This window comes from Ursus maritimus, unplaced genomic scaffold (genome assembly GCF_017311325.1).
Source record: "Ursus maritimus isolate PB19 unplaced genomic scaffold, ASM1731132v1 scaffold_7, whole genome shotgun sequence".
Taxonomy (NCBI): Eukaryota; Metazoa; Chordata; class Mammalia; order Carnivora; family Ursidae; genus Ursus; species Ursus maritimus.
In genome coordinates, this window is record NW_024426885.1 from 29,197,471 (window position 1) to 29,210,657 (window position 13,187).

The 13,187-nt window shown below is 41.5% G+C and overlaps 1 protein-coding gene across 1 annotated transcript in view; it reads left to right on the plus strand.

Moving 5' to 3' along the window:
• The window catches only part of HPSE2 (heparanase 2 (inactive)), a 634,212-nt gene that overhangs the window by 477,881 nt on the left and 143,144 nt on the right, over nt 1–13,187 (plus strand). Inside the window, exon 8 of the mRNA XM_008704932.1 lies at nt 12,076–12,182. Coding sequence (XP_008703154.1) covers nt 12,076–12,182 — 107 coding nt within the window. The remainder of the gene's footprint in view (nt 1–12,075; nt 12,183–13,187) is intronic.

Genomic DNA, 13,187 nt, shown 5'->3' on the forward strand with positions numbered 1-13,187 from the left:
GAAGGGGATAAAAAATAGCAGTTATTCTTGAGGATCATAGAATAACTAAAAGCACAACTAAGGGGAAGATGATTACAATGGTAACGTTAGCCTTCTCTTAATGAAGAAAACTAGAAAATGAAAATGGCATTACTAGGGTAAGAACAGTAGCACCATCACAAAAATCGGTGTTTGATTCTTCCGTTCATTGAGCAATGTTAAAGGCTCATTTCAGTGTGCCAGTGCCTATTTATCATAATGCCTATCATTTGGCAGGTGCTTAACAAGTGTTAGCGGATGGGAAACAGGCAGGAAGGGGAAGGTAAATGAGCAGAGTAAAATCGTAGAAGTGTAAGAGAAGTAAAGTTGTGTCTTTGTCTCATTCACATTTGGATCTGCTATCTCAGCTGTTCTCATGCAGGAGAATCTAATCTGCTGCTAACTGTGTAGCACAGTGTTGAATAGACAGAAATTGATTTAGACAGCCATAAATGGGCTATGCCTACATGTAGGCATAGTAGAAGAGTGTCTTCTGGCTATGGGCTTAGGGGTGAAAGAAGAAGGATCTCTTTGTAGTTCAAAATAACATTTCAGTCTCTTTGCTAATGCCAGATATTTCATTAAAAAAAAATTACCTTTCATTCTGCCTTAGGAGGAGGATGCAAAATATAAAGAACCCCAAGAGGTAAACCACACTGGTTCAAAGTCACGCTAAGTGTTAATATCAAACAGAAGGTCCTTTCCCAAGAGCAGCTTTTGATGGAGGGGAGGAGAAACACAGGCCAAGAATATACTCAGGAGAGGCAGAGTAACCTAAATACAAATGGTGCCACATGAACACCTTCGGTGACATTCCCGAGTATTCTAATTTTTATGGACACAGAAGCTCATACAATGAGGACCTTTTCAAGAAAACAAAACAGATGTGCATGTTTTAGGAATATATCCGACCACAGGAACATGGTCCTAGGGCCCTTCCCAGGACACTAGCAGAGGCCGGTGGGAGTGGGAAGCTGGAAGTTCGAGCTTCATGAGCTTCCCAGTAAATTAGCTTCTACAACACACTTGACTGTGTATCTGCAACTGGGACAGTATGACCCAAGGGATCTTCGGCTCTCCTCTTTCCTGCAGAAGACACTAATAGTACATAGGGGAATCTAGCTGGAAAGGTATGTTTACCACAAAAGAGCTCCAGAGTTTTAGTTGTTGTCATGTTGTGAACCATATCTCCTTGATTCTTAAACACAAATAATTATAAAATGTACTGTAGATTTAATAACAGCTTGGGGGGGCAGATAGGAGATAGGGTAAACAGCTGGCAAGTTTCTTTTGATATTGATTATGAAAAACATTCTGATTTCAAAACCATTTAAATGTGGAAAATGTGCCATTAATTTACAGAAATATAGTAACCATATTACCTTTTAGGTTATAATGCCTTTTATTGAGTGCATCAAATATTACTAACTCGTTGAAGAAACCAGTCATTTGCTCAAGGCCATTAGTAGTAAAATCAGAATTCAAGGCCAGGCCCACCTAACTCCAGAGCTCACACTCTTACCCAATACACTCTTCTGCATCTGCCATACTTGTTAGCCATTTGTTTTATAGCCCATGTAGTATTTATATTCCTAACGACTGAGGATTAAGAAGGCTTTTAAAGAATACTGAATGCTCTTGGTGAAAGAATATCAATTTGACCCCATGATCAATTTATATAATCTGGAGTGGGTATCCTAGAAGTAAAAATTAAATGAAAGCTGTATGTTAGGTAATGTCTAATATTACCCCAGTATTAGATAGTGAAAGAGGACAGGGCTTTTCAGGGAGTGATTTGCATTCATTCACTGGACTTCATTCTTATGTCTCATATGCACAGGCTTTTGGTCAATGCAGTGAGGTCCAGTTATGTGCAAGGCAATTACAATGTGAGGGTATGGGCTGCCCACGGACACTTGAAAGAATGGTCCTGGGAACAAATCGTGGTTTGGGGCCAAAAGCTTCTTCAGGAAGAAGAGGCAGCTTGGGGTGACCTTCCAATTTTCCACATGGAAGTGGGAGGACTATAGGGTTTGTCCTGAGTAAGAGGAAATTACTTCTGAGGCTGATAAAGCCTATGACTTGTCTGTGGGGAGACTGTCCAGTAAGCCTGGGCATTGGTTCCTCATGGAAAAGAACTGGGAAAGGAGGAAGAGTCATTCTTGTGCAAGCAGCTGCTGTCCAGTCTCTCCCTCTGCTAGCACTTATCCTTGAACATAGTCTTTGCTTTGGGACTCTGTGAAAGCTTCCTTATTTTCTGGCATACTAATACTTTCCTTGCCTTCCCTGGGACTTTATCTTTTTTGTGTATGCTCTTTTTTTAATTTTATGTTTTGTTGCAATTACATACATTTGCTTTTCTGTGGTTGGAGATAACAAGAACAGAATGCAATTTTAAATCCTAAAACTGTCAGAAACAGAAGCCACAAATTAAAAATTGATCTGATACCAAAAGAAAATGGGTATATATGGCACTCCGGAACAAGGAGATGATAAAAAGAAATTATACAAAAAAAAAAAAATTAATGAAACTGACAGGAAGTACATCAGACAGAAGAAATAAATCAGGAAGAATGTGATGAGATATTGGAATGGCTGAGCTCAGAATAGCCCAGTTTGTCTAACCCACGAAGGACATAGTAAATATGGAGGCAGGTTAGTCACCCAGAAGCTTCTAGGTCTCCTCAAATGAGACAATTCAATTAGAAAGTAGATAGAACCCTGAACTGGAACTGTGATGATTTCGTGTTTGCTCTTATGGTTTTGAGGTTTTAGTTATCTTCACTGAAACTCAGCCTTTACATCAGTAAAATATTATCTCCCTCATTTATTAACAAATAAGTTATTTCATTATTGTATTATTTAACAAGTATTTAATAAGCAACGTAACTGTCAAGCAACATGCCAGGTACTTAGGTATTTCTATAAGGCACATATGAAGGGGAAAAAAGTGGCTTTCTCAAGCTGTTTATAGTATAGTAGGGAAGACAGGCAAACAGAAAATTATAATTCAGTTTAATATGGTCAAGGTCAGAGATAGGCTTAAAGAACTTTGGAGCTCAGAGGAGAGATGAATTAATTTTCTAAAGATTTGAGTAAAGTTTCACAGAGGAGGTAACATTTGAAATAAGCCAGAAAAAAAAATTAGATAACATGGATGAGGCATGGGTAGGGGAGGAGGCAATCAGTAAAAACCTAAAATGTAGTTGGAAAATGGTAGGTCCACTCTGTATAGTGAACCATAGGTCTTGTGGGGAGGGAGGCAAGAAGAGGGAGCTAAGGAGTCATTATGAAGGGTCTAAGATCCCCAAGTTAAATGAAGCAGCTGGCATGTATCCTGAGGGCTGGTGGTTCTCATTGTCATTCCTCCACATCTAACATACTCCCATGGACAAATCAGTAAAACAGACTAGTGGTTGTGTGTTCTTACTGGCTCCTTAGCTTTTTTTCCCATTAGGGAAACATTTCATAATTTTGGTGAATGATAAGAATGTTATTGTGACATCTTAGAACCCATTCTTTTTCTTTTTCTTTTATTTTTTTAAGATTTTATTTATTTATTCATGAGAGGCAGAGAGAGAGAGAAGGAGGCAGAGGTGGAGGGAGAAGCAGGCTCCCCACGGAGCAGGGAGCCCAATGTGGGACTCAATCCCAGGACCCTGGGATCATGACCTGAGCTGAAGGGAGATGCTTATCTGACTGAGCCACCCAGATGTCCCTATTCTTTTTATTTTCAAGTAAACCACTCCTTAGATCGCTGCTTTCAATATTATCATAGCACATATCCCAACTAACAACACAGACCTCCATGAGCACATGATGGAGTGCTTCTGCCCGTAATGGGGAGCCAGGGAAGTTTCTGAAGCTGGGGAGGGACCTGGCAAGTTAACAAATGGCAGCATGAGGGATGAACTTGTGGATGAAGAGATTAGAGGTGGGAGACCAAGGGGGAAATGGTAAGATCCAGGACTCAGGAAGGGACAATGAGGAAGGAAGGGACAAAATGGAATGATCCCCTCCTCTTCTAATATAGTGGGTAGGTTAAAGTCAAAAATACACAATAAGAATGGTCAGAAACACAAAACATTACTGTACTCTCACCTGGACCTCTAGTAAATACAATAAGAAGTAAAGAGGCAGGGGCACCCCCAAGAAGAGCGCCGTGCATAGGTGAGGTTATATTACTCAGCCATCAAAAAGAACAATTTCTCAACATTTGCAGCAACATGGACGGGACTGTGGTATCATTAGCAAAAGGAGAGGTAGAGTCTAATAGGCAGATTACTACTGTGGAAGCAGTAATGTACCCTGGAAGTTCTGGGTTTTGCCACACACTGGTTGTGAGAATTTGGGCTTGTTTTTTCTTGAACTTTCTTCATCGACATGTAAAGCCATGCATTGGGAGTAGAGGAAATCTAAGTTCCTTGAAAAATTCAAAGTAATGCTAAGTGAAATAAGTCAAGCAGAAAAAGACAATTATCATATGGTTTCACTCATCTATGGAACATAAGAAGTAGGAAGATCGGTAGGAGAAGAAAGGGAAGAAGAAAGGGGGGGTAATCAAAAGGGGAAATGAACCATGAGAGACTATGGACTCTGGGAAACAAACTGAGGGCTTCAGAGGGGAGGGGGTGGGGGAATGGGATAGGCTGGTGATGGGTAGTAAGGAGGGCACGTATTGCATGGTGCACTGGGTGTTATGCGCAAGTAATGAATCATGGAACTTTACATCAAAAACTAGGGATGTACTGTATGGTGACTAACATAATATAATAAAAAATTATTATTAAAACAAAACAAAACAGAACCAAAAAAAAAAAAAAAAGAAGAAGAAGCAGCAGCTTCCTGAAGCGATTTGCCTTCTTCTAACCGTGATTAGGGGACCAGTTCTGGTTACTCAGAGAGCTACTGTTCTTCCCAAAGTCCTGGGGAAGGTTGATTTCCAAGTAGATGAGATGCTGGAATTAATGGACTCCAGGTTCTTTTGGAGGTTGGGCCTCCTGCCAGGGCTGATTAGCCCAGCTGGCCTGTCCACTATTCCTGTTTTATTGCTTCCTTTCTCATTAAGGAAGGTGTTGGGTTTGGATAACCATAAACAACATGTCTGCTGCTATAGGGCTACCATCTCTTGCACAGCCAGTGGCTGAAACCAAGCTCTCTGGAGTCTTTGTTAAAGACTTAGGTCACAGTTTTGGAGAAACAGGAAAAGGAAGCCCAGGTTTGAAAATGTGCCACATAAATGGTTATTTTCCTATTTTTTCTCTTTTTCCTTTCCTTAAAAAAAAAAAAAATTCAAAGTGGCAGAAAAAATAAAACTTAAAAAAATAAAATAAAATCAGTGCTGTTTTCCCTCATTCTCTCTTCTCTCTCATGCCTGCTCTCTCAACATAGCCACATGGAACAGTCCTGATGTCCTCAACCCCTGAGATGGCAGGAAAGGAAGTTGGAGGCTTCCTTTCACATCAGTCTGCCCCCAGCCGGCCCAAGGAGTCTGAGCAGCCACTGGCCACTTGCCGAGCTGTTCTGTGGGTGCCTCACAGCTCCCTTGTCCACTTGAGCCCAAGGGCCAAAGTCTTATGAGACAACAGAACCCTTGAAAGAGAGCCAGCCACCCAGCCCCTCTCTACCCTCATTCCAGTAATCTCAACACTTGTACTTCTTCGCTGTCCCCAGGCAACGTGTTCCTTAAAATGACCTTCATTGGCACATCATTTCTCACCAGGAATTGCACCCTTGTTCTTTCCAGTCCAGCAATTTTCTCTCTTCCAGCACAGGGAGAATCATATTTACTCAGAAAACCACAGTGTTGAACTATAGCCCTCGGTTTCTTAGAGCTTCACTTTCTAAGGGAATTTTGCAGCTGGTTCCATCTGTTTTTCCAGATTTTTTTTTCTCTCCTCTTCTGCCCATGTTGATTTCTTCCCCAGTCCTAACCAGCCCCCGACATGTCACCGTGATGGTCTTCTCTGCTCACGGTAGACACACAATTCATCAAACCTCTCACCATGTCTCCAGCAGCAAATGCTCAGAAAATCCTTGTTGATTTGTACCAACTACTCCCAGAGCCTTTAGTATTAATACTTTCTAGGAATCTCTCCCCTGCAGAACATCTCATAAAGCTGGTTTAGGTTGTACATAAAAGTCCTACCTCACTGTGCTTTTCGTTCACATGGCTTCTCTAGAAAAGGGCAGGAATCACTCCTGTGCTGAGAGTCGATAAATGAGCTACTCTGAATGCTAATTATGTTCATGTGAATTATCCGTGTGCCTTTTACATTTTAAGCAGACCTTTCCCTGCTAGTTAGCATACATCTGGGCTATTACCTACCTCCACAAACATGTCCAAAAGACAAGCAACCAACTCTAATGTTAGATTGATCCAAACCCAACTTACGAGCTTTAGACAAGAAGAGTGGTCTAGGTAACACTGGGTTGACTTTAAGAACTTAACAATAAGCCAGATACCTTTCCAAGTGCTTTACAAATATTCGATCATTTAAGTATCATAACATGGTCTGACATGGATATTATTACTATTCTGATTTTACAACTAATGAAAGTAAAGCACAGAGAGGCCACACAGTGAGTAAACCATAGAATCCAGATTCAGACACTGGCAATCTGAGTGCAAAGTCTGTGCTTTTAATCACTCCTCAGTGCTACCTCACCGATAACAGCAATTTATAAATCGTTTACTTACAAATCCCCCCGCAAGTCGGAAGAGAATTCAGACGAACTTCTGTTTATACAGCGTCTATGTCTCTGCAGAATCTGAGGTACACGGTATTTTACAAAGCCAACCATTTTCCAGAATCAAGTCCTCATTTAAAAGAGCTAGACTTTTAATTCCTTTTGGAATATAAGGATCTCGTACAAATTGATGCCACCTTCCAACTAAATACTCATGACAAATGTCCTCACAGGAAGGTGGTAGGAACATATTGTCTCCTTCTCTTCAATATCAGAACATTATAATAAGCTCAATACATCATAAAATCCGTCTGGTCTCCAGATCTCACTGGGTGGGGATTTGCCTTTACCACTTCTGGGGTGGTTGGATTCCATATCCTGGTAAGCAAGGCATACTTCCCTTTCCTTCTCTGAAATTTCCATCTTTCAAAATTCAAGGGGAGAGACCGCAGGCCTCACATTCTGAGCTTTAGCAAATAGACATATGTTGGTGTTATCTAGATCTTTATTGCCAGTGTAGGTTTTCATGGCATGCTTTTATTTTTCCTGATCTCCAAGGTTGTTATTTGTATTCCGAGTACTGCTTCCAATACTTTGACCAGTTTAGTTGCCCTGTCTTAGGTCACATAACTTCTTCAAAGAGTGACAGTTTCCTGTTAGCTTGTGCACGGGCAGGTTTGAAATCCGATCAACTTCTTTGTGTGACTAGAGCATGGCAGCCTTCGGTCAAGCGCTCACTGTGTGCCAGGCACTCTGCTAGGAAATAAATACAAGTGCTATCATGATATAGGACCCCTGCCTTCACAAGAAGGAGCCTTTAGTAAATATGGTAAGGAATAAAAGCCAATAGTTCAGGGATTCTAAGAAGTAGTCCACAGACTCCTGGACCCCTTTGTTGGATCATAATTGATAGTTCAGAACCCCACCACCAAACTGTAACTGGAAGTTATCACTCTATCTAGCATTAGTTCATTTGGATTCATGCGTCATCGTAGATGGACCCACATACATGTTCATCTGCTAGGTCTGTGCCACTTCCTGTAGCTCTCAGGATCTTCCTGTGATTGGCCAATGTTATTTATCTTTTGATCAGTAGTCAGGATCCTCGACACAACTTTGTCAAGTATTAATCCAGCTCATGGATGAGGAAATTGGGGTTCACAGTGGCTTCAGAAATAACAGAACTTTAAAGTGTCTGTCACTTCACAGTTTTCATTACATGTGTATATATGACCTCATCACAGCTATAGTGACCTTGGCATAAATCATTTCATATCATTTTCTTATTTAAATCCCTCCAGTAGCTTTCCGTCACACTCAGAATAAGAAACATCCGTGCTTTCTTCTCTGACCTTTTTTTTTCCTACTTTGTTTTGCTTTATTTTATTTTATTTTCATCATGATAAGTGTACTCTTTAGTCCCATCCCCTGTTTCCCCAATGCCCCCCTCATCTCCCCTCTGGTAACCATCAGTTTGTTCTCTATAGTTAAGAGTCTATTTCTTAGTTTGTCTCTCCCTCTTTTTTTTTATTTGCTCTTTTGTTTTGTTTCTTAAATGCCACATATTCCACATTCCCTTACTCACTATGCTCCAGATGGTCTTCTCTCTTGGTTCTACAAACAGCCCTGTTTCCATATCTAGTCCTTTTTCTGTGCTGCTCCTCCAGACCCATCAAGGGGCTTGTTCCCTCTTCATGCAGGTCTAGGCTCAGACACCACCTTTCAGGGGACGACCTGAGCCTATTTAAAGTATCCACCCCCGCCCCTCCTGCCAAGTCACTCTCTGCTAGATCATTCTGTTTCATTTTCTTCCCAGCTCTTATTATTTCTAAATTTTTCTCCTTTGTTTACTTTTTATTGTTAGTCTTTTCCCCTTGACTAAAATGTAAGCAAAGAGAGCAGAGTCTTGTTCTGTTCCACTCACTGCTGTGTTTCTGCCCCTAGAATCTGTTTGGCATGCAGCAGGTGCTCGATAAGTATTGGTTGAGTGAATAAACAAATGCATTTGATAATGTCTTAATGTTTTAGCCCCTTTCTAGCCTGATTTTTAGATATTCTTCTTAGGTAATTTTATCTACTCCAATGGCTTTTTCTACCACTCTGTCTACCTCCAGCTTGACTCTTTTTTTCCGTCTCCCATATTTGTTGTTTACATAATTTTAACTTACATAATCAAAGATACTCTTGACTATTGAGGAATGGGAGCCAAGGGGATCAGCATTAATATTACAAAATGCTAGTACATTTTAACATTTTGTATTTAGAAGGAACTTAGATTCCTCTACTCCCAATGCATGGCTTTACATGTCGATGAAGAAAGTTCAAGAAAAAACAAGCCCAAAATCTCACAACCAGTGTGTGGCAAAACCCAGAACTTCCAGGGTACATTACTGCTTCCACAGTAGTCATCTGCCTAGTAGACTCTACGTCTCCTTTTGCTAATGATACCACACACACAAACACACAGACACACACACACAGAGTTTTATTGAGAGAAAATTCACATACCACGAAACTGTGCATACCCTTTAGAAGTGTGCAATCCTGTAGTTTTTAAGGTATGCACAGAATTGTGAAACCATTTATTTTTTCTTAGAACATGTTCATCACCCCCCAAAGCAAGCCCATATCTGTTTGTAGTCAATCCCCGACCCCTGCACTTCCCCTCCCCTTCTCCAGCCCTAGGAAACCACTAATCTACTTTCTGTCTCTACCTACTTGCCTATTCTGGACATTTCACGTACCAGAATTGTACAACATGTGGTCTTTTGTGTCTGGCTTCTTTCACTTAGCTTAATGACTTCAAGGTTCATCATGCTATAATTTTACCTTTTTGTTTTGCTTAACCCCTTTTCTCTAACTGCTTTATTTTAATATCTGTCTTTGAGCAAAAATTAAACTCTGAATATCCTGGAAACCAAAGGCAAAAAAGAAAAACACAAATATGTTACTCTACTCTAGTTAGCTGTAAAGGGAACACACAGTTTCTCACAAGCACAGAGTTTTTGTAGCCCTACATTTTGAGGGGAACGCACAGTGCAGTCCAGTTTCACCATACAGCTCTGTCATTTGATCATTTCCTTGTTTCTTGTTTATACTGTCTCCAGTTCCCTTTGGGTTGGGCACTGTGAGCAGTATCGAGAAGGGAGAGAGAACGACCTTGTGGTGTCCTCAGTGACCCTTCTCTTTCTGGGGACAAGGAAGAATTCTTACTTAATTTTTAATAACACTCCAAGTTGACCTCCACTTTTAATTCTCAGGATCTTTCTTCCATTCTTGATCACAATCTTTACTCCCATCTCAAATTTGTGAAATATTTTTACAACTTACTCCTGAAAGGGTCGACACTTTGCCAACCCTGATTCTAAAATAGTTCTCAAATAATGCAAACACGCTAGTAGATGGGGGGAGAGGACAAGCAGTTATACCTAGGGAGAAATGAAAAGAGGAACATGGTTGTTTGCTGATGTCTGTCTCTGGGTTTGGGAAAAGGAAAGTTCTGGCATTTATGCTACATCTCACATTACTTTTTTTCTTTTGGGGGATCTGAGGTGCAGATAATTGAATTAAAACCATGCCCCTCAACTACAGCAGACTATCATCAGTTCCTGAAGAGCCTTTTGTTTTCGTTTTCGCCTTGATCTCTAATCTCTGCTCACATTCACCTCCCTCTTACGCGTGCCTTCCTTCTGCATTTGGTACGTGTCCTTAAGAGACATGTATCTTTAGAAACTCTTTTGTTAGTGGATATGAATGAGTAATTATATAAATAATATTGTGACATAAATCTCATTCTGTTGCTATTTTTTTTAACTCACCACTAAATCTTTGAAGCTAATTCATGTTTCTGGATTTATATTGACTTTATTGCTCCAACTGGTGCATAATGTTATATGGTATGTATCCACCACCTTCTACTTTTCCATTCCTCCGGCAGTGGAAACCTGTATCGAACAGCGACATAGTGAACATCCTCATACTTGTCTCCTTAGAGGCCTAAGGAAGAATTCCTTTGGTTTGTATGCCTAAGAGAGGAATTGTTGGTCCATAGGATCCAAATACACTGTTGTCTTTATCCAGCTCTGCTCGTGCATAACTGGCATCCTCTCAGTCTTACCTCCCGTACTAACTATTGCTGCAGAGACCAGAGCTGGGCAGGTGCACAAGCTGTCACCAGCTTGGCACCCATGGGATGCGGTACAACCTCGCTTCTCGTTTCCTGCTCTAGGACTTCACTAAGGCAGAGATGCAGAACTCAGGGAACCTGCTCAACGCTCATGCCTACACAATTAAGTGGGGTAATGCGGAGGGACAGAGGTTAACAAGCCCAAGGCTACTCTTGACCTTTTGGGGGGTAGGAGCCAAGGGATGAGTATGCTTCTCCTTGAATTCCCCTGGGAGAAAAGTTCTGAGACATAGTTCATAAGACTCTTACCAAGTTCTCTGCGGGGTTGAGTACAAGTTGCCAACAGTGGTTGCCAACTTGAAAACACATTCTGGTACTGGTTTTGCCTTTTCCCTAATTCAGCCCTCTGGTTCCTCCTTCCTGCTCCCTGTTATTACTTCCCAAATCAACTATTTATAGATAAGTCTTTGTCTCAGGCTCTGCTTCCAGGGGCTTCCCAGAGTACAACATTATCCCTAAGTACTGCCAGACTGCTGTCTAGGGGATCTGGGCCCTAATCTGGATAGTCTGGCCAGCCTCCAATTTGGGGACCAGACACTGGGCCATTTTAAAACTTCTGCTTGGAAAGCTCCCAAGGTGGGATCTTTCACCTGTGGCTCAGTGACTTTTTTTAATACTTACTGCAGTTATTTTTGAAATGCGGTTGTAATATATATACATGTCTGGTGATTATAAAATATTTCTCCTGAGCATTGACCTCTGCCCTCATGATTTCTCATTTCTGATGTATGGACAGTAGACTCATCCTGGGATGTGCCATAACAGAGTATTAAGAAAATTTCCTTATCAATATTTGTTAAAATGGGAATATCACATGATTTATACTTCCGTGAAGGGTGTTGCAGTCAGCTTATGTCCTGGAAAATGCAGTTGTTCTAATGGTCATATTTTCACTTGTGTTTACTTAGGGAAAAATTATCATTTCTTTGAGTGGACATATGTCAATGTTAATGTTTGTGTGTGTTCTGGGTGTGTGTGTGTGGGTGTGTGGTACGCGTATGTGCATATGTGTGTGTGTGCATGCCAGCTCACTCTGTGGGGTGAATCATCATGACAAAAGCACAGATCATGACCACCTGGGAACAGGGTACTGGCAGCTCCCTCCAGGGAATGTCTTCCTTCTCACTTGCGAACAACTTTTAAAACCCTCCTATCCCCGTCTGCTTTTGTTGTGTGAACAGGTGGTCAATGCGTACACCCCAGGAAAGAAGATTTGGCTTGAAGGTGTGGTGACCACCTCAGCTGGAGGCACAAACAATCTGTCAGATTCCTATGCTGCAGGATTCTTGTGAGTAGCATGCAGTTTCACTCCCAGGGACTTTAAGGAAAGAAGGACAGTGAAGTGGTGCTGCTCATTATTCTGCTGGCTGGAGGGGGAGGCTCATTTCCCACTGAAAGTTCTTTATCTGTTCCTTTGTGAATGGGTGTAACCCATTCAACGAACAGTGATGAGTGACTTCTCTAGACACTAAGATGTCAGGTACGGGCATCAGAGTACTACTACAGTAGTAGTTAGTGACCGTAGAGTCGTAAGACCTTTATTTAAGGTCTGTCATTCAAAGACAGTGCAGACGACATACAATTTCTCACTTCATTTTCTCCATAGTCCTAGGAGATAGGTAATAGAGGAACAGAGACAGGAGATAAGAAAAAGTGTAGGAGATTAGTGCCGTAATAATAATAATTTTAACTCTATGTGCCGCATAATTTCTGAACTGCTCTCTCTATATCTAGTGACTTAACAACCAGTGATACAGATACTACTGTTTTACAGCCACCCAGTGAGATAGGTGTGAGAGATTGGACTCAAGCCTAGGCAGTCTGCTCCAGACTCTAGCCTCTTTGCCACTACCTTAGACGATCTTTCTTTCTGCCTCACATGGTCTGTCCACAAAAAGAAGTGGTAGACAGGCAAAGGAATCAGGAATTTCTCTGACTGGGAAGATCAGGAAGGGCTTCATGGAGGAAGTAGCATTTGAGGTGGACACAGAAAGATTACTCTGATTTCTATGGGTGGAGAACTGTGGTGATGGTGGAGGGGAGCATTTGAGGCAGAAGGAACATTATGGGAAAAGGCACAGGGGAGGGGAAACGAGTCCTGTGATGAAAGCCTCAGGCGCTGCAGAGATATAGTGAGGGCTGGGGGGGGAGGGGGGATTCCCCACGAATTGTGGAAGGCCATGAATGCCAGGCAGAGGAAGTGAGTCCTTGTTGTACACTCAGTGGCAAGCCACTGAAGACTTTGGAGGAAGAGAGAGACCCCATCTGACCTGTGTTTCCATGTTGGCTTTGG